This window comes from Aspergillus pseudonomiae, assembly GCF_009193645.1.
Source record: "Aspergillus pseudonomiae strain CBS 119388 unplaced genomic scaffold BDV37scaffold_1, whole genome shotgun sequence".
Taxonomy (NCBI): domain Eukaryota; kingdom Fungi; phylum Ascomycota; class Eurotiomycetes; order Eurotiales; family Aspergillaceae; genus Aspergillus; species Aspergillus pseudonomiae.
This window is the reverse complement of record NW_022475993.1, coordinates 201,040-225,949: the sequence shown is the minus strand read 5'-3', so window position 1 is coordinate 225,949 and position 24,910 is coordinate 201,040. Positions and strand designations below refer to the sequence as shown.

The window sequence follows — 24,910 nt, the reverse complement described above, 5'->3', positions numbered from 1 at the left end:
TAAAAAGGCCAAAAGCGGATACAAAAGCCATATATAGACCAGGCAAAAAATTCCATCAAGGTCGATGTCAATCTGGACGTTCATACGAAAGGCGTGATGTGATATTCGGAGCGGAGCAAACAAGACAAACTCGGCCTTAAGATACGATATCCGCCGTAAACAGTCTGCACGTTGCTCACAGTAGCTATTCCACCCATTACTCAATTATTAAAATGCAGAATCAGGTAATTATGGACGATGATGACGATGATCTCTATGACCCTGCCGATGCAGTGCAGGTAGCTACATCCCAGAATACAGCGCATCACGCCCAAGCGAATGTCAATCAAGAGCCAGATGACGTCGAGGAGGAAGAGATAGAGGTTGAAGAAGATGATGTACGCTCGTGTTAATTATTCCCTTTACGGCTCTTGCTAAAAAAGAAACCTGCTAGGACGATTTTAATATTATCACGGAAGCCCCTCCTGATGCGCCTCCCCCAGAAGTGTGAGTTCGTTCAACAACGCGACAGGGTCGTTTTTCGTCTAACATTGTGTCAAGTCCACATCCACGCCACGCCAGCCTACGAGCTGAGTCGCAGCGACCTCCATCTGTAGATTCTTCCGTAACGAAGTCAGTTACGCCCTCCGTGACACCGAAAGTGGAACATGCAACTCCGGTCCCAGTCGGCGCTCGACCCGCCGTACCGCAGAAACCAGGTTCTGCATATCCTCCTATCCACGCTTCAGATATCGACGTTCATGCAAACCCAACTCACCCAGCTACCGGTAAACCAATTCTGTCGACGGATATGGATGCGGACTTCCCAGAAGATGATAAGCCCTGGAGGCGGCCGGGTTCTGACATCTCGGACTACTTCAACTACGGATTCGATGAATTTACATGGGCAAGCTATGTTTTGAAACAGCAAGAGTTAAGAAAGGAAGTTGGCGACCAGAAGAGACAACTGGATGACATGCAGAGTTTCTTGACCATGGGGCTTCCGCCGATGCCCGGCGGTCCTCAACCTGGACCTGGAGGTCCCGGTGGCGCACCGCCGCCGATGCCTGGCATGCCAGGAATGCCAGACATGTCTCCAGATATGATGCAGGGAATGCTAGCTAGTATGATGGCGCAGGGCTTGGACCCATCATCTATGGATCCAATGTCTTTCATGCAGCACGCCCAGGCAATGATGGGAGGCCAATCCGGCGCAGGCGGCGGACAACAAGGCCAGCCTGGCTATGGTAACCAAGGTGGTGGCCAACCTCAGATGGGCTATGGAGGGGGCTTTGGTGGTGGACGGGGACGGGGCCGGAGATGGTAAAAAGCTACTGAGTTCATGTTTTGGTCACGCTGTAATTTCTATAATGCGCTGTGTAGCATCCTGGGACGGTTCGGTCTGGTGGAGTTCAATGTGTAACAATCAAAGATACGCCAATAGTTAAACCACGACTTTTTTCGAGCTTATGCCTTCGCGTTTATCTAGATCATCATGTTCGGGAGAAAGGAGCTCACGTCTTTGACGACATCCAGGGGAAAGCAATAGATTAGTTAGAAGTCGAGACGGAAAGATTCTCTTAACCAAATCTCTGCGATTTCTATAATCGAAAGCGACCGCATTTAACTGCAATTGAGTCATATTTGTCGGACGGGAATTGAAAGGTGGTAAATAGAAAGTTGAAGCTATACCCTCGGCAGCGGCAATCCGATGGGGAAGTGAAGCTGTCGGTCTTGGCATTCTGGAAATTTCTCGTGTCGACTTGAGTCGAGATCTTCTTTCTTCCCTTCCCCGGTCTTCTTCTTCCTCTTCTTCCTTTCTTGCTCTCCACACTTCAACCTCCCCGTCCTTCTTGACACATTCTGCATCCTTCAATCAATTTCTCATCCACTCATATCTCTCCCGTAAAAATGGTACGTGTTTGCAATTGTTACGTGTTATGGGAAGCTCCGGCTGGAACCTTTCCCGGCAACCGTTGACTTCATCGCCTCCTGCCACTTCGCATCGCTAGCCCGCTGGAGCCGCCTTGAAGATCAACAACTAACGTAATAATATCGATTAGTCTCTCCTCCGCAACATCAAGAGCCTTGCTCCCCTCCTCGACCGCGTCCTGGTCCAGCGCATCAAGCCCGAGACCAAGACCGCCTCCGGTATCTTCCTTCCCGAGAGCAGTGTCAAGGAGCAGAACGAGGCCAAGGTCCTCGCCGTCGGCCCCGGTGCCGTCGACAAGAACGGCTCTCGCCTTCCCATGAGCGTTGCTCCCGGTGACCACGTCTTGATCCCTCAGGTACGTTACTGGTTTGGGTCCTTCTACTTCGCTTCCGGAACCATCCGATGGGCAATAGAAGCAACCAATTCGTTTGATGAGTTCACTGGATATTTCGTTGTACTAATGGTGGTCTCAATAGTTCGGTGGAAGCGCCGTCAAGGTTGGTGAGGAAGAGTTCACTCTTTTCCGGGACCATGAGTAAGTTCCCCCATCTTTGTCCTTCAGCCGGAAACAATGGATTCTAATGCGAATGTAGGCTCCTTGCCAAGATTAAGGAGAACTAGATCGGTTCTTCATCTTGTTCTTCCGCTTTCCGACTGGTTGAAATAATCCAATCGGAGTCTTGTATTATATCACGCAAATCATGAGCTTCTGTCATGCACTCTAAAATAATTTAAAAAAGAGCCATCTACGAAGTGAGGACGGTGTAAGAATCTGTTCCTCGATTTCCGGGCTAATGTTCCCTTTTCCTTATCTTGCATCTGCTACCTAAAGCGTGAATTGTGTCTTGGTTCCTTTGCATACTATGTGATGTACTTTAGCAGTCGTTGTCTCCTGCGCTCTCTGCGGGATGAACACGAGTAATCTGATACGAATGTCTCCTCTCTACTTTGTCTTTACTGTTTGGGTCTGAAGTACTCTACGGGTTTATGCGTTGATATTGCAAGTGCCATATCTCGGCTATTAGACCACGCCGGACCTGGATTGAGAATTATAACATCGACAGTCCGAGGTGATAAGGCATATAGGAGGGCTATTCATCGCAAGGGGTTCACAATCGTTCAATAGTCATATCATTGTACACCTCCCTTGAACTGGCGACAGATTGCGTACCTAAATAACGCGAAAATGACAAACATGGACGCAACTCACATAGTAATCATCCCTTCAAACCGCAGCTTTTAATCAAAATCTAACGCCCAGTCACATTGCCAGTCCTTTTCAAGAATTGCTTCATTCCTCTTCCCAATCAAACCTGGAAAGAGTTCTCGTCGCTGCTCCGGTGACATTTCGATAAATCTGGAGAGGGCACTCGTCTCTTTATCGACATCATGTGGTGTACTGTCATTATATTTGCGTTCGGGTATTTCTCGTTCATATTTCAAGACGGTCAAAATAGTTTGCGCAGCATACGGACTCAACCCTACTCGACGGAGAAATATTTCCCAACGAGTTTCATTCTCCATAGTCTCAATGTCAAACATGTTCTTCGGAGTCGCGTTAACGGGTGTAAATGACATCGTTTGTGGTAAACCAGCAGTATCAGCAGGCAAATGAGAAGCATGTTTGCGAGCTAGTGCCAGAATCCATTCTATTAGTGTATCAGACGATGGAGAAATCAAGATCGGAGAGATAGTTGAATTCGCTGACATCGAATCACAGAAGGCTGTTAGTGATGTGAAAGACGCCAACAACCGTCTATCTGCTGTCAATCGTGGAGCGTTGCCTTGTCCACCTTTCGGAAAATTTGCGCCGTGCGCAACAAATACGTAGAGGTATCTGTATCGCGGAGCTAGGAGGAAGATGCGTTCGCGGAGCGGCGAGTTGATGCACGTAGTACCGTTCGTCTGTGGGTTAGGCTTATGGCCAGGAAGGTATAGCTGTGTTGTAGCTTGTAGAGTAGTCAGTATGATTCCAGCTGTTGGTGAGACGATGATGTCTGCTTCTTTGGGGAGAGTATCTTTTGTGTTTGTTTGAGATGGAGTCCAGATGCGAGGAACGGGCTGATCATAGTCCCTATATATCATAGCTGGAGGGCTCTTTAATCTTTCAAGACCTTGAATAATTGGGAGATGGCTCTTGAGGAGCGCAGTTGATACGAAGAGTAGTGGTTGCTCGTGATTGTGGGCTTGCAGTTGAGGGTATTGAGGGTACTGATGTTTTGTAAGCTCTAACCCTGGAGGATATAGCTCCTCTAGCGTATCTTTTCGTTCTTCATATCTGTGGGGGTTTTCAGCATTTATAGCTGGGTTCTGATGTTCTACAACACCCTCAAACCGCATGTTGTTGGTAAAGTATGGACTGACGGCCGTTACTTGTCGCCTTTCGACCCTGCCTCTAGCCTCCATGAAGGTGGACAAGGAGCCCAATATCGACGACTGTGAGGGCAGCGTATACTTGCATTTGTCGTTAGCTAGGGATGCGGTTAATGGTTGGACAAGTTTGCGGTCTTTCCGCGAGACATCCTGCCCCTCCTCGTGTCTTCGTTTTTGTCCCCCAAGCATTGTATCTGTTGAAACTTCGCAGCATATTAAATTAGACACCATATCTGAGGATGCATTGGTTTCAGGAACTGCGGTATCTGGGGAAGTACACATGGCCGTCTTTCCACTTTCGTGTTGAAGAGCTGCTATGTCAGGCTCCGACAATTGGCGTTGTCCTGTGAATCTCATGTCACTAACATCCTCATGAGTAAACCCCAGTTCCTTGTCAGATGCTGTTTCAGCAATGTCTTCCACACTCCCGTGGTCTTCAACCGTATGTAAATAGCCACCAGCACGGTCTTCCGGTTTCGAATGTTGAGAAGAAGGCATAGTTGACATAGGGTATGGTTGACACCGCGTAGAATCTGGATTGGGCGAGTCTATTACTGAAGAGGAACCAAAAGACGATATAAACTCTGCCGACATGCTTGCGATCTGACAATTCTCGACAAGTATAACCCTGGGTGATTGACTTGATCGCTCCTGAGTCGAGGTGCACGCAGTTGGCATGCACTCATTCTCTTGCGTATGAAATATGGCTGATGAATCTGCATCAATCAAGTTGATAGCATCGCCAATTTGTTGAGAAACACCTAAACCACGTTGTTTTTCACTTCTGTTATACTTGTCTGGAAAAGACTGAGCGGCACTGTCGGCTCCAACTGTGCTTATTTCCGCGTTGTTTCGGTCAAGTGATACTTCATGCTCTAGTCGAGCCTTTTCTTCACTCGTATGGCTACCTTCTCCCTTGTTTGGCGCTACCGCACAATCTGATGTCTTTGAGTCTGAATGACAGACTAATATTTTGTTGCGCTGCAGCTCAAGCTCAAAAGAACCAGAGGAAGCAGGGCTGGGCAACATCAGCGACTCGAGAGCCGGCGAGGGACTCCGATAGTACGTTTCATCAATATCCGATAGAAGTAATGGAGGAGATTTCGAAGGATTGCGGTCTTTCTGCAAGCTCACGAAATGTATAAGTCTAAGTTCCAGCAACATGTCTTTAACATTCATACCTGAACGGACATCATCATATCATTCAAAAGACCTTCTAGGTCTGGGAAGGCAAGACTTCCACAGTCTCTAGCCCTTTGTATTAACAACATTGACTCTCTGCTACAATTTAACTTCTCCGGCATAACATCCTTCAGAACCTGGTCAGCCTTGACTAAAAGGTCAGCAATGATTTCTTCATCCTTAAGTTTCGGGCACGATTCGTCGTGAGGACGGATTTCGACCACGTTCTCGTCGTAACGCAGCGGACTTGTGTACCGCAACGTTTCCATGATGCTGTCCTCGTGAAGGATTGGAAGTGGTAGCTTAAGCTCATCAGCTTGACTGAATTTAGGTAGAAGCTCATCCCAATTTATGTCTAATTTTTCTGCTCTCGCATCTTGAATCACCGATGCTAGCAAACGAGCGCTTTCTTTTCTGACATTGAGCTTTTCTTTGCGAAGCTTATCTTCAACGTTTCTCTGTGTCTCGTAGATATGATCTTGAAATTCCGATAGAGTATCATGAGGTAATGGTGTTTCAGTTGCGACGTCGTCGATGTATGTGAGGGGATCGACTGCCGTGAAATCACGGGCAATACCGTAGAATCGGGCATACTCTAGCAGGGAAGGTTCCTGGGGGTTTTCCATTGAGTCTTCCGTTTTTAGGTGAGTGAAGAGTTAAGCTTTTCGCGGTTTTAGGTATTCAGAGTAAAGTGAGAGAAAGTGATCAGAGCTCCGCACGTGGCCTGATAGGCTGCCAGAAGGTTTCAAATTTTGTCTAGATCTTTAGATTGTACCTATTGCTACAACCTACAAATAGTGAGTGGCTACCTTGTCCGATATGAATTCATCCAGAAGAAAATCTTATTAGCAATGTGTAAATAGTAGTATATACAAATCAATTTCCCGGGTATGTGTAACGCCATATATCAGAATGCTCACAAGTGCTTCGCTCGGCAGTGGAAGAGAAAGAGAAAGAGAAACCAAATCTTAGTCATTGTAATTTGACTGACGAGCACCATCCTTGTTTACCGGTGGCAGATTGTACAGCGCAATGTGCTCCTCCTCTTGTGATTTGCCGGCTGGGTCTAGGTAGGGCCGTTCGGCCTGAGCAGCGACTCGGACTGCATGGCGACGGTGAGGTGCAAAACCATAAGATGCCGTGTGATTCTGTTGAGTTCATCAGAAGTGTTCACTACTTAATTATTACAGTATCGTTACTCACCGTAGTCCGATTGTCCCAGATAGCTAAATCATCCTTGTTCCATTGAAACCGTGCATGCATCTCTTGTGTGGTTGCAATAACATCGGTAAGGTATTTGATAATAGCATCGCTCTCTGTCTTAGGGATTCCAACAATTTTTGTCACAAACCCGGGGTTGAAGAAAAGACTGTTCCAGCCAGTCACTGGGTTGGTGCGGATCAAAGGGTGCTCCGTAGTGACAGGCTCGCGACGGACTGGTCGGCCGAGGGCTCGTGAATCAGAAGCTTGCATGTCCGCTGAGTGGAGTGCGGTCAAGCCCTTCAAATATGTCTGCATATGAGAGGAGAGAGCATCGTATGCTGCATACTGAGAGGTCCAAAGTGTGTCGCCACCCCCTCCACGGGGAGGCCCCGTAAGAACCTTCAGCAATGTGTATGATGGTGGCTGTACCTCGTAGGTCACATCCGAATGCCACAAAAAGCTGGGCGTGAACAATGCCCGCTGGTCACCAGAATTATCTGCACTGTAAACCACATGAACATCCTCCAAGCCTTGCTTCCTCGGAACAGACGTGGTTGCGTGCTGTATGTTGTTAGATCAATCTGAAAGCAGCTAAACCCAGATGGCTCCGTACCTTATGTAGTCTCCCAAAATGTCTACCTAGTTCTCGTTGGGCATCAATGTCCAAGTCTTTTTGATCACGGAAGAACACCACCCCACGGACAGCGACTAGGCGAGCCAAGTCATCCTTCTGTGCTTCATCTAACTTGGCCAAGTTCACACCATGAATCTCAGTTCCGATCTTGGGTGTGTAGTCAAAAACATCGGTGGCATCCCGCAGGAGGTTACGGAATTTAGGATCCCCGCGACGTCCTCTGTCTTCATAGGGAATCTCTTCCAGCGGATCCCAATAAATATCAGGGAATGAAGGCAGAAGTTCTTCATAAGCGTAGTTGTCGTGACGCTCGACGAATGTGCGTCCCGGTGTGTATTGGAACTTGTTGTCGCCGATGATCTCTTTCTTTGGAAGAATAACATGACCCAAGGCTGGAGCCAAGGTCGGGTCCTCAAGTGTAGGCGCCATGTTTTGAGCTGGGCGAGTAGTAAAGAGAACCAAGTGTGGAAGAGTTGTGTTTGGATGAGGAGTTCCTTGGAAGCGTCTATGTAGCTTATTTATCCAACTCAAAGCTCTAGTGGAGGTAGTAGTAGACCGCCATTTTCAAGCCTACTGTTATCATTCCACATCATCATTATCAATGCCCGGGATCGCGGATATGGCACCATCGCTGGCGAAAATCACCCAAGAGGGCTGATGGTTAGGACGGATTAGGGGAAGTGGCCTATGTGGACCAAGTTTCCACAGGTCTTCTGGAATGGATGACAAAACCAGTTGCACATCACGTCATTTTTGCCCTGCAGCATTTTCACTATGGTTATATGTAAGCACGAGCTCGAGCGTAATATGCCTCATAAGATGTGGAATGTAGAAGGAAACTACTGGCTCTTTTGCTTGCCTATAGAATCGATTTGTTCTTTTTCTTTTTTCTTTTTGTTGTTGTTTTTTTTTCATTTATTTTTTTATTTTTTTCATTTTTTTTTTTTTTTTTTTTTTTTTTTTTTTTTTTTTTTTTTTTTTTTTTTTTTTTTTTTTTTACATACTCGGCAAGTAGATGCCGCAAAATTGAGACAAGGAGATCAATAACTTGAAACGTCGACCGTCTCTAAGCCAGGTGCTGATCATGGAAAGTGTGGAAACCTGGGGTTGGAAGTGATTAGGTGCGATCACGCAAACCGGCCAAGCTCTTGCGTGCGACAATCTGGTTCGTCTAACGGTTGGGAAGGTACCCGCAATGGGTAGTCGGTTACATTCTCCAGGGCTACTAGTCAGTCGGCTTGAGACCGAGTATGGGGTACATGCCTCGTAAGCAAACTTGTCAATCGTATATTCTAGACTGCATACTTCGTCACACCGTATTTCGTCATGTTTATCATTGAAGAATAATGAATACTTGAGTCAAACGAGTCTGATGGAAGGGGAATAGCGCCGGTTAACTGATCTACCGCAGAACGCCTGACCTCGAAAATCATGCTCAAGCCAAAACATCCAAGCCCTCTCCTTCCGTTTCAGAGTAAATTAGGGCAAGCTTCATTATATTATACATAACCAGAAAACGATTGATTCATTACAAGTTCAGTCTACCCTCGCCGAGAGATGGCGGCCCCAGCACCACTTCTTGAACTTGTTCTGTAACTCCTCCGAGACGACTGGCAACCCCCAGAATACCAGCTTCAACGTCCCCAAGCACAACCGCAAGATCATTAAGCACCGATTTGGGTGTCCCCGCAGCGGCTCCATCGCGGCTGCGAGACGTCACAAATTCGTGGATCTGTCGCTCCAGGGTAGCCTCGACTCCATGAAGGTGGTCTTCAATCTCTTTCAAGTTCTGTTTGTAACGTTCGAGGACGGTCCCCATCTCGTCAGAACGCTGAGAGAAATAATCGACAAGGTTAACAGGTACTCCATTGACAGTTGTAGAAGAATCGCCTTCGACATCGTCGGGAAGAGCCAAAGTGTTCTTGCGTGTTGACCGCAACGATTGCCGATCCGACAATTTCTGGTCCTGAACAGACCACCACCCAGAGCCCCCTGCAGGCTGAAACTGCAAAGGTAGCTTGAGGGTATCAATCGCCCGGAAGCCCACTTGTGCTTCAGCCGCATCACGAGCCACAAGATTCCGTAACTGATCAATATCGCTGGCATCGTTTTCGAGTGCGTGTTGCATTGTTTCCAATTTTCCTTGGACATACTCTACGTCGTTCGGAATAGTTTCTCCCTGGGCAGCAATGCTAGGGATCATGTTTCCCACTTCGTTGCACATCTTGATTTGCGTAAGAACGTAATTGTCGAATACTTCCAGCTCCTTCTTGATCTCATCGGCACAGCTTTCATACTTGGTTGTCGGCAGAAGATTGCTCAAGTCCACTTTGACCCCTGGGACTACCGTTCCGGCTGCGGCAGTCGGCTGCGCTGGTTGCTGCGTTGTGGTATTCTGGTTTCCAAACAAAGATAATGTAGGCTTTTGAGCTTGCTGCTGTTGCTGCGTGTTGTTTTGATTCGCACCGCCGCTATACCCGCCGATGGTTAGCTCATGAATACGAGAGTATAGGTAAGATTGATATCACACTCACAATAGCGATCCCCCTGTGTTAGTAGATGTTCCCAAGCCACCGAACAGGGGTTTTGATTGAGTCTGTGCGGCAGAAGCACCCCCGAACAAGCCTCCGCCAGTTGTGCCACTCTGCGCTGTGTTTGCATTTGCAGTTCCTGGGAAAAGGCCCCCCGATTGTGGCTGGGAAGTAGTCGCTGTGGAGTTTCCAAACAATCCGCCGCCCCCAGTATTACTTTGTTGTCCGCCTAAGCCTGAAAACATGTTTGTCCCGGAAGACTGATTCTGCTGTGTAGTTCCACTAGTCGCGTTGCCGAACAGACCGGTCGCGGGCTTTGATTGTGTTGTAGAGCTTCCAAGGTTACCAAAAAGTCCCGATGTCGTGCTCGTCGTTCCTGGTGTAGTTGTGGAAGTTGTCTGTGTATTGGCCCCGCCACTAATTGATGCGACTAGACATTAGCTTTTCTGGAACACGATATTTCAGAGTAGAGTGTTTCTTGATAAACAGCAACAGCATTCGATCTCTAAAAAGACCAAAATAAGAACGCGACAAAGAAGTAACAGCGAAGAAGTGCGCGCGCTAGGATGAAAGAGAAGGGTGGACGACCGGCTTCCTTGTAACACAAGGAACAAGTAATCAATGTCAAAACAGAAGTAAAACACAATCAGCCGGCACTAAGTAGACAAGAAAATTAGTGCCTTACAATAGAGAATTGGCAGAATTGGTGTTTATGGAAAGGCCGCCGCCCGCAGGTTTTGCGGAGAACATTATGGAAGGTTATGAGTGCTGCTTGAGCAAAGGGATGGTTCGGAAGGCAGATTATTGTAGGAGACCGAAAAGCCCCAGCCGTTCTCAATAGAGGAGACAACTTCTCTAGAATTAGTTAAAGGAAATTAGCTTAATGAACAATGTTCATGCTGGGGTGAAAACAAAGTGAAGCGGTCCGAAACAGCACTCCAAGCTAGTGATCGATGGAGTAAGATTTTCCGATGCCGGTACACAGCGGCCTCAAACTTATTTTGAACATCATATTTAGATCAGTATAAGCTTTTATTGGACATTATATCCACTGCAAATATCTTGCTAGATGGGATCGTGATTTAGCCATTTACCAAGGCTCTCTGCTGATATATGTCACATATAATTTTGCTCTCTGTGCGATTATCAACTTCGTCCCTGGGATCTTTTCTTCGTAGCCAGAAGACGCTTCATACTGTAGTTCTTCTCCGCGCTACCTGATAACTATTCAGGCTTAACATTCCGGATATCTTATGTTGGACTGATTGATGGCGTTATATGAAAGTTTAATGTGACTTGACTAGAGGAGAGAGCCCCCGTATCTTGAGCCCTGGTTTCGTATCTGGACATCAAGTATAAGGCCAGCTTCATCCGCAACGTTTTACCCCTGTCATATCAGTTTGTCATGTCTCTTGAATAGCGCTCTAGGTGCTTTTAAAGCGATTCGAGCAAGTGTATACCGCCAATACTTTTATTGTCAATCTTACAATCTCAGCGCATCATGACCGCAAGCGGTGTTACCAACTCTGCGCCTATATGTGTGGCTTCAACTCGACGAGATGATGAGGCCTGTGATGCATCTTTAGACAGCCATAGCCATGATACTCCGAGCACCGCATGTGGCGCCGACAAAAGCGCCTCCGACACAAATTTTGTCAAGAGTGTAGAATGGTATGCTCACGACGACTTCACCTTCAACTTGCTGTGACTGACTAGAATGCTCATGTAGGACTCCCGATGGCACCACCCTTCTAACAGATTCCGCAGACTATCATATAAGAACTTACATCTTGTTAGTTTATGTTGTAATCCTCATCTCTTGCTGTGCTAATAGTTAGTCAGGCCACCTGATCTTTTAGAAGAAAGACCGTCACCGCACCGGTTGTCTCCTTACTCAGTGCTACCTTCAGCAGAGCCAACCTATGCAGCTGCTATTTATCCTTATTATTCTCTTCAGGATCCAGCTACTACACTTTTCCTATCATCAGTCCGAGATCATCCAATCAGACTGGCCTCAACTCTTGCCCCTACGTTGTTGGCGACTTATTCCTTGATACACCCAACCACGGAAGCTTTTATAACGCCGCATTCAATTATCTATCCACACGCTCTTGGTGGAACGCATTTCCTCACTGGATCAGATAGCCTTATATGTCTCTTTGATGTTTCCCGGCCCGGGAACGATGGACCTGTTTCTTGGATGCCTACTATACCCAGTAAGCGTAAACAGACAGTGGGTGGGGGCGTTGGAATGAAGGGTATCATTTCCGCTATGGCCATCAATCCAACAGAAGATGGCATATTAGCAGCTGGTACCTTCTCAAGACAGGTAGGATTGTATGACTCAAACGGAACCGGGCAGTCCTTAGGCACGTTTAGTATTGCAAAGACCGATGCTAGTCATCGTATTGGGGGTCGAGGTATCACCCAGCTCCTTTGGAGTCCTTGTGGACGATACCTATATATCGCTGAACGGAAGAGTGACGGTGTTATGATATACGACATCCGCGTAACCGGTCAATTACTTGGCTGGTTAGAAGGCCGCAAAGCCATCACTAATCAGCGGATGAAAGTTGACATTGTCTCTACTAATCAAGGTACCTCGCATGAGATCTGGGGTGGAGGAACTGACGGTTTCATGAGGGTATGGCGTGACCCGACCCATACTGCTGGAGGGCAGGAACCAGTATCGGAATGGAAGATCCATAATGGTAGGTATTATCTATCCGGTTTACTCTAATGCAATCGCTGACCTTAGTCTTCGTAGACTCGGTGAGCAGTACAGTACTGCATCCAATGGGCAATGTTGTGGCTACGTGTGCTGGGCAAAGACACTATTCAGACGACGATGGCTCGTCTTCTAGAGAAAAGCCTGACAATAGCGTGAAAGTATGGTCTATGCCATTCCTGTAGGCCTGCTGAATATGAGTCAGGTTCTTTCTAACTCTCCAACGGCATCCGGGGCAGTTCACACCCTTTGAAAATTGAAATTACTGCTATGAACCATTATCATGGATGAGACGGGGAGGGAAAGGAGGCCATCAAAGAAAGCCAATGCAACTCTCGGATGACTACCTCGGGGCAGTCAGGGAATTGATAGCAGGCTACCACCATCTTTGAGTCAGATGAACCTGGAAGTCTTTTCAGGTGAAAGTCTATAAAAGCATTATACGGTTGCCAATAGGGACACAAGACCAGGCAAGTTGACTGTTCAATATCTGTCCATTTTCTAAACGATCAAGTGACGTTCTCCGATTGGACCCTATCAGCCAGGCTAATATAGCTCGATCGATATATATAGCGACGGGAAAGGGGTTGAGGTAGCTTGGAGGTATTCATATTCCGGTCAACAAGTTCATTGTCTCTGGATATCTCAATGCAACAGTGCCATTGTCAGCTGAAGACAATTGACTTGTGGACTGCTGAAGCTAATACCAATACATACTTCCTGTTCTTCACTACTCTGGCTACTGGATAACATTGACTGTTTTGGTTGGCATGGTGAATTCTGTTAGCCCTGAATAAGGACCCTGGACCCTATTGTTCCTGAATTGACTTGAAACGAGGGGTTGTTGACAGTCACTCTGATTGTTTTCCTTTTTGGGAATATATCATCAGTTTCCAGACCAACAGCAGCGCGGCATCTTCCCGGGGTGAAATTCACGTTTTCGCTTAAATACAACTTCTCTTTGATGAATGGCCTCCCCATTCGCACCTTGATCCCCACATTCATTTCTGGACATTCCTATTCATGTCCTATTCCCTCTCTATGACGCTAATACTTCACAGACACTTTCTTCACTGGCTCTATACTATCTCACTCTTTTGATGTATCGATGTCTTCCTTCTATTCTACTAAATTCAGATGATTCTCTGCTTCCCACAGCTTCTTCCTCTCTTTGCCTCTTTCTTCCTTCCAACCTCGTGAATTTCCCGCCATTCCTGGAATTCTGTGCTGAGCTGCTTTCCCCTGGCATTGGGTGGCTGTAAACATCTGTTATCCTTTGGTAGATATAGACTTCACGATGTCCCATTTTACGGAGTGGTATTACCAAGATTGGGAGCAGCAGCTATTGCACCTGGATCAGCCGCACACTTCAAACCCTGCCCTAAACGCTGACCTTAGCTATAATGGCTTTCTCATGAACAATGATACGTAAGTTTGCATGACGTCAAGTCTGGCTAGAAACTAATATTTGGCTAGCAACTGGGCATCCGGCGGGTTCGTTAATGGAGCATCTATGGAAGACACGTTGGAGGTTCCTCATCCTGACATTTTCAGCGGAGCTCATAACATGACTACGAGAAGTCGCTCGACCGCTATGATGCCGATGGCTGGTATGCCCCAGCATGCTGGAAACAGGATTGCACGTGTTGGTAACGCAGAGTATGTTGTGTCCATCGTATCGCATTGATGTGGGCTTCTTACTCATACATTTAGCAGTGCTGAGGACTTTGCGATCAGCTCAGGTGCTTCGGCGTCTGGCCCTGAACTCGGCTCCAGCCCTCCCTATATGCCTCTTGGCATTGTGACGGGCGGTGCAAGTTACGACGACAGTTCCAACAATAGCCCCGCGAGCAGAACATATATTGACTTGCCATCATACGGTAATGCCAATTTCCCACGCAATTTGTCTGCTCCTGCCCTGGGCAACACTGTCGGCGGTGGTGAGCTTGGGGGTGGTGCACGCCCTTCTTCACTGCCCACCTCTGCACATCTGAACAGCAGCCATGAATCAGAAACAGCATTCACCGATGTAAATGTACCATTAATTGTTCGGGACTATCAAAAGCTCATGGATCCTCTGAACAACAATGTCGACGTTGATACATATTATGCGTCTCTTGAGGAGGCCAATGAATCTCAACGCCCCAGCGTCCGACTTCCAGAAGATCCTACTATTCCTTGTACTCAGGTACAGAAGCGGGCAATTGTCAAACAAATGTGTAATGCTATGGCAAGCACCCATCGTGCGCAAGACAACAAACCTATGATCAAACCTTTCAAAGAAGGTAGATACAGCGATCGACGAATGGAAGCTGCGTGCTGGCAGGTCTTGGTAAGTAGGAAATGCCGCTTCCTTGCGACGTTGCTAACATACTTCGAGGAAACTGCCATCGAACGACACACTTTTGGTCCATTGTTGAGTGCCTTTGACGTCAAGCCGAAAAACCATGAGGTAGTGACATTTGCCACTAGAATTGACAAGATAATTGAATGTCTCATGCTTCACAAGACTATTTGCAAGCATCTCCTGGACCCGCTTTACGTCTACCACTTTGTTGACGATCCTGTTCAGGCGGAGAAACGCGTGGTTGCAAACAGGCTGTTGAATAAGCGCAAAGGAGAAGTGATGAATGCAGGAAAGCAAGTTCTCGGTTCCAGAAAGCCTGGTGCCAAAAAGAGGTCTAGCAAAGCTGCTAAAGCTGTTACCCCACCAACAGATGAAGCTCCTTCGGATACTCCTGCAAGCTCGAGCACTGGTGTTGAAGGGACACTCACCCCTGACGGGCTCACTCGAGTGGTGAAAGCCGAGCAAATGAGCTCCTCTCCCATGCTTAGCATTGGTACGCCGACTCCAACATATACTGCAGCTACCCAGCAGTATTCTTCTACCCCTATGATGGGAAGCGTTGCTATGTCACACCTTCATAATCGCCGGATGACTGCGCCCACCTCCCACCCGAGACCCATAATGATGAACCCAAATATGCCTTACCACTCTCGTGGCGGCTCTAAAAACCTTGTTACCAACCGCAAGCGTCCAATGGGTGACTATGAGGCCTCTTCTCCCGAGAAGCGCCAGCGCTAGAGACCGATATTGATTTTGAGAAATGTCCCTCCAAGCCAATCATTCCACCAGCTTTCTACTGCCTCTGATGCTAACTATTCTTTTGTTGCTTTTGCTTGTCCGTTCCTACAGTCTATGCGGATCAAATCCCCGGTAACTTTATCTACTCTTTTCCTACCACCTGTTGTCTCTCGTTGCTTCCCAAACATCTGACTTGTTTTGGAAACTGGCCTTATGAAGTGAATATCGAGTTGGGTGCTATGGACTTTAGGATGGACCTCAGAACCTCTGACGGAATGACTTTGATACCCCGACTGGATTTCATCATGAGCTATGTCTTCATCTCTAAATGGACGTTCTTGCCTAGTAGTTGGGACCATGTGATACGCTACCGCTAACATCATTTGGAAGCCTCGACATCTGCCAGTCGATTAGTGAAAAATTGGTTGTTATATCTCAGCACTTCTCTGGTTCGTCTTACGGTTGTGACAACATCAGTTTGACGACATTCCTAATGCAGCTATGCTTTCTTTTGCTTCGTTTGGTAAACTCTGAAAACGACTTTAATTCATTCACGCAACACCGCATGGGTATCTTGGATTTCATGTACAGTTTCAAGCCCTGGTAATCAGGCTAATGTTTCTATCCACTAGTTTATGCAGGTTGAATGCCATATTTCTCGTAAGGGAAGTCTTCCAAAGTAGGGACCAAATCACCAAGCCCATCATTAAGCTGGCCAGGCTTCCCCGAGCTCCGCCCCAATCTACCCGCAACGAGCTCATCCGCCTCATGTTCAGCCGTAGACTTCTCCTCCTCCTTATGTTCACCAGTCAAACCAGCCAATACTTCGGCCTCTCGGCCTTTATAAGCCCCCAACAGGCCAGGGTGAGGGCACCAAACGACCCTCATACCAGCTCTTCTCCCCGCCTCAACACCAGGAACGGCGTCCTCAAAAACAAGACACTCCTCGGGAGTAATTTCCTTCTCCCCCTTCTGCCGCAAATTAGAATTGATGGTCTCCAACGCAATCAAGTAGATATCCGGCAAGGGCTTGCCCCTTCCCTTCCCAATCCGGGGATCATCACCCAGAACACGCTGGGACTCGGGAAACGCCGCGAAGAGATCCTGCAGGTGGTCGGACTTCAACTTGTAGTTCCTGCTGTGCGACGAGGTAGCCAATGCGATGTAAACAGGCTTATCGGTTTTCTGCGTTGAGACAAGCTTGTTCAAGAGTTCGCGCACACCGGGCAGAGGCTGCGATTCGGGGAAGTATTTGCTCTGCAGGGCGGCTTGTTTGGCGCTATATTCTTCCGGCGAGATGGGGAGTTGGGCCCAGTGGTAGAAGATTTTGAAGGCCTGGTTGTTTTAATAGAATTAGCGAGATTGAGACTGGGGTGCTCCTGCGGGTGCTTTGGTGTGTTCCGCGAGATTGAAAGGTACCGCAGGTGACGTCTTAACGTACCTCCGGTTGCGGGCGCCCCTGAAGCTGCGCTTTGATGGACCATGGGAGAGAGGGTTTTCCATATTCGTGGAGAATAGAGTTTGTAATGTCGGTGTATTTGTCCTCCGAGTCAATTAGGAGTCCGTCCATGTCGAAGAGACATGCCCGCACTGGGGGCAGACTGGCGTTTGTTAGTTCCCCATCTTTGTTTACTTAACGATGACTGCAGAACTTACTTTGGGGTAGAATTCGCCATCTTGCGACAGGGATATAGTGTCTTTATGCGAGGTGCGAGGTGGATGTAAAGCGTGGTAGATCAATTGCCTCTACTCCGCACTTTGATAAAACGATTCTTAACAATGGCGGGGCAAGGATGGAGGGGATAACAATCGATATGATGCCTGAGGCTAAAGACCGATATGACCGAGCCAATCGGTGAACGGGTTATCGTCCCGCCCCGAAAGCTAACTCATCATAAGCTGCGGACGGCAGTGCTGTAGTTGAACTAACAATGCTGAATTATCCATCTCAAGAGTTGTGCGAATAGCTATACACACTGAAAATGTCAAAAAATACGCCTAAGGAACACGCAGGTACCACAGGGAGCGACAGTGAAGAAGAGGATGTTTTTCATGATGCTAGATTTCCCGCCGAAGAAGAAGCTGTGAGTTTACCTGTCTTTTCATCACGGAGAAGCTATCATGCTTACATCTGATTGTAAATAGCAACTCCTGGAGGAATCTCAGTCTATAAAAGCCGAAGCTAATAAGCTATTTACCGCGGCTTGCTACGACCAAGCCATATCCTGCTACGATCGTGCCCTTGCCTCGTGTCCGAATTACCTCGATTACGAAGTCGCCGTGCTACGGAGTAATATGGCTGCGTGCTACCTAAAGCTCGAAGACTGGAAAGCCTCTGTCGATTCAGCGACGGCATGTCTCGACTGTCTAGAGAAAGTAATCCCGTCAGCAAATGAGAATTCAGACGCCCCACAAGAAAAGCAGCAAGAGTCGGGCTCGACGGATGCCGTGGTGGAGATAACTGGTGATGATGAAGAAGCAGAACAAGAAGAGCTCAAGCGGTTGCAGAAGGTTGACGAGAGGAAAAATGACGTTATGCGGATTCGGGCAAAGGCACTTATGCGACGCGCACGAGCAAAGTCACAGCTTAGCGGATGGGGGAACCTGCAAGGGGCCGAAGAAGACTACAAGTTGCTTGCCAGTATGGACAATCTACCGCCCGACGATAGGCGCATCGTGCAAAAGGCTCTCCGGGAGCTTCCGGATAAGATAGCCAAGGCAAGAGAAAAAGAAATGGCGGAGATGATGGGCAAATTGAAAGACGTGAGTCTGGCCTTCCTTTGTTTGAACTCATTATTATTCACGCTAACCAATATGCCAGCTGGGCAATGGAATCCTCAAACCATTTGGGCTTTCAACTGATAATTTCAAATTCACCCAAGACCCGAAGACGGGCGGATATAGCATGAACTTTCAGTCCTAGACTAGCGTCTCATCCCTGCATCCCGTCCCAGTATTCTTTAAGCGTTTTGCATTGCACAAGGCGTTCTTTTCTGCAGAATTGTTAGCAGCACCGAGGGAATTAGAGGATGAGTCTTGTTGAATTGTCCAATAGTCTTGTCTACGTCATGGTGAACTTTGCCCCCTTTTCCTTCTCTTTTTTGAAGTATTCTATATAATTCATCCTTCACGGTGAGCGTCATTCATGGTCGGCCTGGCGCCACAAGCGGATGATGCATCTCTACAGGGAATGCTGGAATCCGAACTCCAATATCAAATTTCACTCTCGAATTTGATTTCATGGCAGGTCACAAGGTATAGGTATAGGTGACAAACGCCATTGTCATCCTACCGTCCCCTGAGGACTTACGGCCGAAAGTCCATCCGAGAGGTTTTACTGCGATACCCACGCTTGTGAATTATCCACTGTAGGGGCGTCACTTACAAGGAAGATGGGGTGCCTTCCAATTTGTTGGATCTCTTCTCCAGCAAAGGTCAACTAACCTACCTGGCGAATTAGCAGATAATGCAATATCAGCAAAGCCTGCGCTTTGACATTTTGCAGTCTGGATGCTGGGAGTCAACGAGTGACTGAAATAAATGGATACATACGACCGTTCTATACCTTCGGTTGATTCTTTGTAATGCGTGACTCCTTTAGCTTTGCGGCCAAGGCAAACCCCTAAATCTGTCCATTCAACAGGTAGTTTGGAAGAGAAACGCGAAGCAATTAATAGATAATTTCCCGGCAAGTCTGTCATAGTAACGTACAATTTCTACATGCAAAAAAAATTAAGCTTGTATGGTCACACAGCTTTAGTAGCCGTAGTAAAATTTTCGTGCCCTGGCAATCATGTCGTCCAATTCCACTCTTGTTAAACCCCCTCTTTTTTCTCCAACCCAATCCCCACATTTTCGTTGCCCGAGGTTGCAGCGCTGAGCGGAAGTTGTTATGTAGCGGATAAGCCGATTCATAAAACTTGCTGCTCGATGAATGTATCATCCGTAGTAGCCTTTGTTCCTGCCTAAAGACCTTTAGAAATCAAAGCATCATACACTCTTGACAATTAAGCTTGTTTCCATCTGCCGGGGAAATCGACATGGAACAAGGGTCATCGGAAGACCCGAAGATGGGGTATTTCCGATGTGGTCTCAGAGGTGCAGAAGTCTAAGTCGATTAGATCCATTTATAGCTTAATTAGCTATTTAATTATGGACCGAACCTGAATACCTGCATCCTCTACCCTTTGTGTACACGTTTCTCATCTCACTGCAATTGTTCAAAAAAGAAAGAAAATGGCTGCAACAACCATCCAAACGAAGCACTTGGGGCAGATCCGGGGCAGGACCGCCGAAGGCGTAACACAGTTCTTGGGGATCAAGTACGCCACTCTGCAAGATAGACTTGCCGACGCGCAACTTGTGGAGAAGCACGATGGTGGTATCGTCGATGCGACAAAGGACGGGTGCGAGAATCATATATAAAAGTTTCCATGCTCTTTTCCTTCCCTGAAGCTAACATGAGATAACCTTACGCAGACCAACAGCTGTCTCACCTTCGTTCGGATGTGATGTAGAGCAGGCCGCCATACAACATAAACTGCCCCCGAAAGAGCTCGCGCAGTCGGGCATCGACTGTCTCAATTTAAACATCGCTGTTCCCGAGGGCACAACCGCATCTTCGAAACTTCCGGTATTTTTCTTTATTCATGGCGGGGGTCTACAGATCGGGGCCAATTCATGGCCACAACTGGAGCTTATGCGCTTTGTAAAACTGTCGGCTGACAAGAATTTACCTGTCATCGCGGTCTCTATCAAGTAAGGCTATCAGATGACCACTTCTTGGAAAGACACTGGGCTAACTCAACCCGATAAGCTATCGGTTAGGGGTGTTTGGATTCTTGACTTCCGATGAGCTTCGAAAGGCTGGGTATAAAGCTAACAACGGCCTCCGGGACCAAAGAGTCGCACTTGAATGGGTGCAAAGACATATCGCAGATTTTGGCGGAGATCCAGAAAATGTTACAGCAGCTGGAGAAAGCGCTGGTGCAGGTATGGATAGGGAGATATATCAAACTAGACACTAGGGCTAACTCTTCCAAGCATCGGTGACATATCACCTGGACTCCGAAGTTGCTCTTTTTAAGAGAGCTATTGCGATGAGCGGCAGTTACCTCTTCACCCAAGCTTTGCCGTATGGTATTCAAGAGCAGAATTATCAGCAAGTCGTATCGGCACTGGGTTTGGAAAATGCCAGCACAAAAGAGAGGATTCAGACTCTATTGGAAAAGCCAGAACAAGAGCTGATTGCCAAATTGCCTCCTTCGGTTTTGGCTGCGCCAGCCGTGGACGGCGACCTGGTAGCATCGGCCGCTACACATGCTCTAACAGCTGATAGAACTTCTGGATTAACAAAGAGAGGAAACTGGTGCACTGAGCTGATGATCGGTGACTGTCAGATGGATGTGAGTCCGTTTTTCTCAGGACTGATGATATGCTGGTCACAAGCTAACACTTTTATGCTATTTAGGCGAGTATTTTGGGGGTAATCATGCCAAACCTGAAGGAAAATTGTGCAGAGAAATTTACCACAGCAATGAACAAGGTGCTATCATCGCAACCGGATGTGGCGCAACGTATCCTGGGCGAATATGGTATTAGAAAGGGCATGCCCGACAACGAGGCGTTACCTGCGGTACTTAATTACGTCAATGATATCTGTTTCTTTGCGCCTGTTCTGACTTTCATACGGGGTTGGAGGGGGAACTCTCATGTTTACTATTTCAACGAAGGGAACCCCTGGGAGGGACCATGGAAAGGAAAGGCGACTCACATTCTTGATGTTGCCTATCTAACCCAAAACTTTCAGGAGTTCATGAAACCCTCCCAGCAGCTTGTTGCCACCACATTTGCTGAAGACTTCTTCAAGTTCTGTCATGGTACCAGCCCGTGGCCAGCAGTCACCAACGGTGATATCACCACCAATTTTACGGCTAGGGTGTATGGGCCCAGCTCTGAGGGGCATTTTGTTGGGCAAGTGAGTGAGCCGTACAAAGGGGAGAGTCATCGGAGAAGCATTTTGTTTGACTGCAACGATGCAGTCTCATTGGACGAGCTGGCCGGAGTATTCGATGTTTTCAAAACCATGTGATAGTTGTGAAGTGGACTGATATGTATATAAAGTCGTAGAAACCAAAATCCATCCTGGTTCACAAGTTTTCTAGATCGGAAATCTGGAGTCCAGTTTGACGATGGCAAGGAACAGAGATACCTTCATGCAACAACCTGTGGATTACATACAATACGAATCACAGGATGCAGGATGTCCACCTTTGCTGACTCAAAATTTAGATCAAAAAACAAAGCCTCGACAGAGCTGAAGGGTTTTATTATGAGATGTAATCGGAATTATACCAGTGAGAACTATGGCAATTGCTTGAGTGGAGTATTGATGTTGTGGGTGCACGAAAAGCAAGGAGTTGGGAAATGGGAACCATTTGATTTCCACTCCTCTACTTTACGTCCGTCTCGAAGAATAACTAACCTATTAACCGATAAGATATCTAGCTATTTTCGAGTTATTGTGTACATCACCTTTCAATGAAGCCATGGCATCTTTATCAAGAAAGGTTGTACGAGCCCCTTTACGCCTGCTCATGAGCGAAGCCCTCTATATCATAAGACATGCCCTCGGCACGGACGTACCAGTAGAAGGTTAGCTAAAATACTTCCATGATACCTAATACTATAAGAAGTGGGCGTGACATTCGTTCCTATAGGTACAATGACTGTATAAACATTCCATCTGGGAGTCGTTGGTTTTCGGCAACCGTGGTATCTATAGTCACCTTTGACACTATGACATTATAATGTTGAACTTTTGACGACTATGCTAAAAGCTTTAGGTATTTCAAGGAACATACTATATTATCTTCACGTAGTACAAATGAACAGAAACTGGAGGGCACTAAAGTGGAACTATACTCTGAGAATCAAAGAACAGGTGCAGGAGATAATCGGTTCTTCTGTCACCTGGCAAGACGTCTTCTGCACACCTCTCGGGTACGACTACAATGACAGATACAGCTTCAGAGGGGCAGCATTAGTACAGTATACGCTGGGGACACTATAATCTGAAGGACAGTGTTCTTGTGGAGAAGCGTCAATCTAGGTGATGTTCCACTTCTGTCTCTACAAATATTCAGAAATGACGATTGCTCTTGAATTTACTGAGTAATATTGAGCCAATGAAGTCTATGAATTGGCAATATGAACATGATTTGTTGTAGCTGTCAACCAAACTGACACACAAAAGTGACCCCCTCAGCAGCCAGATTCAGCTCCTCCAATTTTGACTAGCCCTGTCGAGTACCACACAATCTTACATTGTCCATTATAAACAACATTTAATAATGAATGAGCTACTCCTCATCTATATTTGCATCTATCTCATAAGCCTTCAATTCCTCCGGGATGTCCGCATAGGTAGCGTTCGAATACCAATACTGAAGAAGGGTTTCTTTCACATTTTGCGGGGTCGCCGGCCCAATGTCAAACTGATGTTCCTCGTCAAAGGCGACAATGTCTGGTTCGACTACATCGTTGGCGGGCAGAATCTGGACATCGAATACTTCCCCTGCTAATGCGGCGTCCCTCCTGCACGAGCGATAGTCGAACCAGTAGGAGCCGCGGGAACTGGGATTACTGAGGCATAGCCTCAGCCCGTGGCCGCTCTTTTGGATAATGCCGCAATTTTTCCCCCGTTTATGGGTGCAAATGGACCCAATTGCAGTCGTTGGAAGGCCGTAGAAGCGGCTGGCTCCATAGGATCGCCCTGGTCGGCTGTCGCAGCACGCCTGTGGTCGAACATTCCGGCATGTCTTGAACCGGCCGCCACATCCTGCTTTTTCGTAGTTTCGAATAGTGACGGCGGTTGTGGACTGAGCCATTATAGTGAGCATCACGAGGACGAAGGTTAGCGAGACATACATTTTGTAGGATAGGTGAGAGAGGATGAAATAATGGGTGACTGATGGAATAGTAGGCTGCAGGGTGAGATGTACTGCAACTATGTGGATGGACTATACTGTGAAAGAGAAGAGAGGCCAGCTGCCTATAAATACTAAGAGATATGTGCCTGTGATAATTTCCATACTACCTTACATATAGAAAGTAGATTATACTCTGCCAATCAAAGGGCCATGTTCCTAGATAGCTACTACTTCGTTATTACTTGATGGTTGGCCTGAAAAATACCTCATTGCGTGCCTGCCAGCTGATGGTTGCATTGTTTGCTTACTGTGGCTGAATGTCTCTGTGTCCTTTCTGTCACCCTTCCTCTCCTCTGTTTCCCTCCGCACAAACATAACCCATCGCTAATTTTTGAGCCTGGAGAGCAAAACCAGATTTGAAGAACAGAAATATTATTTCTCTAACCACCAAAAATAAACCTCGCAATGCCCGCAAAAGACAGCTGGCCTCGACCTGGGGATGAAGCCCCGGACATGCCGTCCGTTGCGCCAGATGCACTGTGCCTGGATGGCCATCTATTCCGCATCAACTATGATGTTCCAGAAGAAATCACCCAGCAACTGGAGGATCTGTACGACCGCGATGCAAAATATGAGGAGATCCCGGAGCACCTAAAAGCATACGAAACCGAAATGGAAGACTCAGATGTGGAAGAGGCAAAAGAGCTAGAACGGCTGTCAGAGGAACAAACCCAAGACAAATCCTCCAAAAACTGAAGGATCGAAGCTGTAACCTGACCTTCTCCGCCCGTTTGGAAGGTATTATATGGATGTGCTGAATGTTATTGGAATGCCACCCACTCAAGTCTAATACGACGCAATTCAAATCCCGGCTATCAACATATGTGTGATCATGCGCGGTCGGGAGGATACATCTGGAGGAAGGAAAGAGAATAGGAAAACCATGGACAGTTCTCTATTGGCACCGTGCAACTGGTCTTTTATCCCCTGGCGCGAATGTAATTGATTGTTTCTTATTACGAGGCCAGAGGAATGAAACTAGGGAACAAGGATGTATATTTCTAAATACTATAATGTTACGGTACAAACACAGCCGCAAGCCCTGTTCTCCACACTCTATGGTCGTATGTACTTATTTATTCTAAGTAGTAACCTATTTGTACAAGGCAGGTAGGTGGATAGTTTTATGACGGGCGCAGGTAATAGCTATGTAAGGTGCACCCACAGATCTCTAAATCAATAAATTCAGCATAGAACATGCAGTAGGCCAAGTTCAACCTTTTAAAAGGATTGAAGTGCCCCATTAACTGGTTGTCCGAACACGTCCTTCA

At 47.1% G+C, this 24,910-nt stretch overlaps 11 protein-coding genes across 11 annotated transcripts; 6 read left to right on the top strand and 5 right to left on the bottom strand.

The window, feature by feature from the left end:
* Positions 1-27: 27 nt before the first annotated feature.
* On the top strand, positions 28-1,774 carry fip1 (cleavage polyadenylation factor subunit FIP1). The gene is made up of 3 exons (XM_032080448.1): positions 28-377; positions 434-486; positions 541-1,774. Exons 1-3 carry the CDS (start codon positions 213-215, stop codon positions 1,304-1,306), a joined length of 984 nt encoding a protein of 327 aa, XP_031947143.1. The 5' UTR covers positions 28-212; the 3' UTR covers positions 1,307-1,774.
* BDV37DRAFT_267481 (co-chaperone GroES family protein) lies at positions 1,475-2,533 on the top strand (the record flags this gene model as incomplete). Its single annotated transcript, XM_032084040.1, has 5 exons — positions 1,475-1,497; positions 1,656-1,734; positions 2,043-2,267; positions 2,389-2,447; positions 2,506-2,533. 5 exons carry the CDS (start codon positions 1,475-1,477, stop codon positions 2,531-2,533), a joined length of 414 nt encoding a protein of 137 aa, XP_031947142.1.
* BDV37DRAFT_290110 (uncharacterized protein) lies at positions 2,483-6,093 on the bottom strand (the record flags this gene model as incomplete). The annotated part of the gene is made up of 2 exons (XM_032088643.1): positions 2,483-5,407; positions 5,467-6,093. 2 exons carry the CDS (start codon positions 6,091-6,093, stop codon positions 3,152-3,154), a joined length of 2,883 nt encoding a protein of 960 aa, XP_031947141.1. The 3' UTR covers positions 2,483-3,151.
* Positions 6,094-6,304: 211 nt separating this feature from the next.
* Positions 6,305-8,159, bottom strand: BDV37DRAFT_719 (TauD/TfdA dioxygenase family protein). The gene is made up of 3 exons (XM_032091104.1): positions 7,284-8,159; positions 6,671-7,231; positions 6,305-6,615 (listed from the first exon to the last, which is right to left on the bottom strand). Exons 1-3 carry the CDS (start codon positions 7,731-7,733, stop codon positions 6,436-6,438), a joined length of 1,191 nt encoding a protein of 396 aa, XP_031947140.1. The 5' UTR covers positions 7,734-8,159; the 3' UTR covers positions 6,305-6,435.
* A 205-nt stretch (positions 8,160-8,364) lies between these two features.
* BDV37DRAFT_235145 (nucleoporin FG repeat-containing protein) lies at positions 8,365-10,709 on the bottom strand. Its single transcript, XM_032080447.1, has 3 exons — positions 10,521-10,709; positions 9,839-10,252; positions 8,365-9,775 (listed from the first exon to the last, which is right to left on the bottom strand). The coding sequence occupies exons 1-3, from the start codon at positions 10,583-10,585 to the stop codon at positions 8,833-8,835; spliced, it is 1,422 nt and encodes a 473-aa protein (XP_031947139.1). The 5' UTR covers positions 10,586-10,709; the 3' UTR covers positions 8,365-8,832.
* A 466-nt stretch (positions 10,710-11,175) lies between these two features.
* Positions 11,176-12,996, top strand: BDV37DRAFT_687 (uncharacterized protein). Its single transcript, XM_032091063.1, has 4 exons — positions 11,176-11,506; positions 11,565-11,627; positions 11,678-12,546; positions 12,603-12,996. Exons 1-4 carry the CDS (start codon positions 11,337-11,339, stop codon positions 12,746-12,748), a joined length of 1,248 nt encoding a protein of 415 aa, XP_031947138.1. The 5' UTR covers positions 11,176-11,336; the 3' UTR covers positions 12,749-12,996.
* Positions 12,997-13,714: 718 nt separating this feature from the next.
* BDV37DRAFT_681 (uncharacterized protein) lies at positions 13,715-15,685 on the top strand. The gene is made up of 4 exons (XM_032091052.1): positions 13,715-13,991; positions 14,040-14,222; positions 14,280-14,895; positions 14,944-15,685. The coding sequence occupies exons 1-4, from the start codon at positions 13,861-13,863 to the stop codon at positions 15,646-15,648; spliced, it is 1,635 nt and encodes a 544-aa protein (XP_031947137.1). The 5' UTR covers positions 13,715-13,860; the 3' UTR covers positions 15,649-15,685.
* Positions 15,686-16,156: 471 nt separating this feature from the next.
* Positions 16,157-17,398, bottom strand: BDV37DRAFT_674 (haloacid dehalogenase superfamily protein). The gene is made up of 3 exons (XM_032091037.1): positions 17,305-17,398; positions 17,090-17,249; positions 16,157-16,983 (listed from the first exon to the last, which is right to left on the bottom strand). Exons 1-3 carry the CDS (start codon positions 17,322-17,324, stop codon positions 16,282-16,284), a joined length of 882 nt encoding a protein of 293 aa, XP_031947136.1. The 5' UTR covers positions 17,325-17,398; the 3' UTR covers positions 16,157-16,281.
* A 194-nt stretch (positions 17,399-17,592) lies between these two features.
* On the top strand, positions 17,593-19,266 carry BDV37DRAFT_235138 (uncharacterized protein). The gene is made up of 3 exons (XM_032080446.1): positions 17,593-17,732; positions 17,794-18,411; positions 18,470-19,266. Exons 1-3 carry the CDS (start codon positions 17,631-17,633, stop codon positions 18,569-18,571), a joined length of 822 nt encoding a protein of 273 aa, XP_031947135.1. The 5' UTR covers positions 17,593-17,630; the 3' UTR covers positions 18,572-19,266.
* A 398-nt stretch (positions 19,267-19,664) lies between these two features.
* Positions 19,665-21,739, top strand: BDV37DRAFT_290107 (putative carboxylesterase; the record flags this gene model as incomplete). Its single annotated transcript, XM_032088642.1, has 5 exons — positions 19,665-20,054; positions 20,128-20,406; positions 20,552-20,640; positions 20,692-21,053; positions 21,119-21,739. Exons 1-5 carry the CDS (start codon positions 19,885-19,887, stop codon positions 21,737-21,739), a joined length of 1,521 nt encoding a protein of 506 aa, XP_031947134.1. The 5' UTR covers positions 19,665-19,884.
* A 1,270-nt stretch (positions 21,740-23,009) lies between these two features.
* BDV37DRAFT_277467 (uncharacterized protein) lies at positions 23,010-23,537 on the bottom strand (the record flags this gene model as incomplete). Its single annotated transcript, XM_032085779.1, has 1 exon — positions 23,010-23,537. The coding sequence occupies one exon, from the start codon at positions 23,535-23,537 to the stop codon at positions 23,010-23,012; it is 528 nt and encodes a 175-aa protein (XP_031947133.1).
* Positions 23,538-24,910: the final 1,373 nt, after the last annotated feature.

Excerpts from the sequence above, each read along its gene's own strand:
- fip1 (XM_032080448.1), top strand. The coding sequence starts at position 213 with ATGCAGAATCAGGTAATTATGGACGATGATGACGATGATCTCTATGAC. Across the intron at positions 378-433 it reads TAGAGGTTGAAGAAGATGAT|GACGATTTTAATATTATCAC; the intron begins GTACGCTCGTGT and ends GAAACCTGCTAG. Across the intron at positions 487-540 it reads GATGCGCCTCCCCCAGAAGT|TCCACATCCACGCCACGCCA; the intron begins GTGAGTTCGTTC and ends CATTGTGTCAAG.
- BDV37DRAFT_719 (XM_032091104.1), bottom strand. The coding sequence starts at position 7,733 with ATGGCGCCTACACTTGAGGACCCGACCTTGGCTCCAGCCTTGGGTCAT. Across the intron at positions 7,232-7,283 it reads ATTTTGGGAGACTACATAAG|CACGCAACCACGTCTGTTCC; the intron begins GTACGGAGCCAT and ends AACAACATACAG. Across the intron at positions 6,616-6,670 it reads TCTGGGACAATCGGACTACG|AATCACACGGCATCTTATGG; the intron begins GTGAGTAACGAT and ends TGAACTCAACAG.
- BDV37DRAFT_235145 (XM_032080447.1), bottom strand. The coding sequence starts at position 10,585 with ATGTTCTCCGCAAAACCTGCGGGCGGCGGCCTTTCCATAAACACCAAT. Across the intron at positions 10,253-10,520 it reads AATTCTGCCAATTCTCTATT|TGGCGGGGCCAATACACAGA; the intron begins GTAAGGCACTAA and ends CGCATCAATTAG. Across the intron at positions 9,776-9,838 it reads AACACAGGGGGATCGCTATT|CGGCGGTGCGAATCAAAACA; the intron begins GTGAGTGTGATA and ends CGGCGGGTATAG.
- BDV37DRAFT_687 (XM_032091063.1), top strand. The coding sequence starts at position 11,337 with ATGACCGCAAGCGGTGTTACCAACTCTGCGCCTATATGTGTGGCTTCA. Across the intron at positions 11,507-11,564 it reads TTTGTCAAGAGTGTAGAATG|GACTCCCGATGGCACCACCC; the intron begins GTATGCTCACGA and ends ATGCTCATGTAG. Across the intron at positions 11,628-11,677 it reads CATATAAGAACTTACATCTT|GCCACCTGATCTTTTAGAAG; the intron begins GTTAGTTTATGT and ends ATAGTTAGTCAG.
- BDV37DRAFT_681 (XM_032091052.1), top strand. The coding sequence starts at position 13,861 with ATGTCCCATTTTACGGAGTGGTATTACCAAGATTGGGAGCAGCAGCTA. Across the intron at positions 14,223-14,279 it reads GCACGTGTTGGTAACGCAGA|TGCTGAGGACTTTGCGATCA; the intron begins GTATGTTGTGTC and ends TACATTTAGCAG. Across the intron at positions 14,896-14,943 it reads CTGCGTGCTGGCAGGTCTTG|GAAACTGCCATCGAACGACA; the intron begins GTAAGTAGGAAA and ends ACATACTTCGAG.
- BDV37DRAFT_674 (XM_032091037.1), bottom strand. The coding sequence starts at position 17,324 with ATGGCGAATTCTACCCCAAA. Across the intron at positions 17,250-17,304 it reads ATGGCGAATTCTACCCCAAA|TCTGCCCCCAGTGCGGGCAT; the intron begins GTAAGTTCTGCA and ends AACAAACGCCAG. Across the intron at positions 16,984-17,089 it reads AGGGGCGCCCGCAACCGGAG|GCCTTCAAAATCTTCTACCA; the intron begins GTACGTTAAGAC and ends TAAAACAACCAG.
- BDV37DRAFT_235138 (XM_032080446.1), top strand. The coding sequence starts at position 17,631 with ATGTCAAAAAATACGCCTAAGGAACACGCAGGTACCACAGGGAGCGAC. Across the intron at positions 17,733-17,793 it reads TTCCCGCCGAAGAAGAAGCT|CAACTCCTGGAGGAATCTCA; the intron begins GTGAGTTTACCT and ends GATTGTAAATAG. Across the intron at positions 18,412-18,469 it reads TGATGGGCAAATTGAAAGAC|CTGGGCAATGGAATCCTCAA; the intron begins GTGAGTCTGGCC and ends CCAATATGCCAG.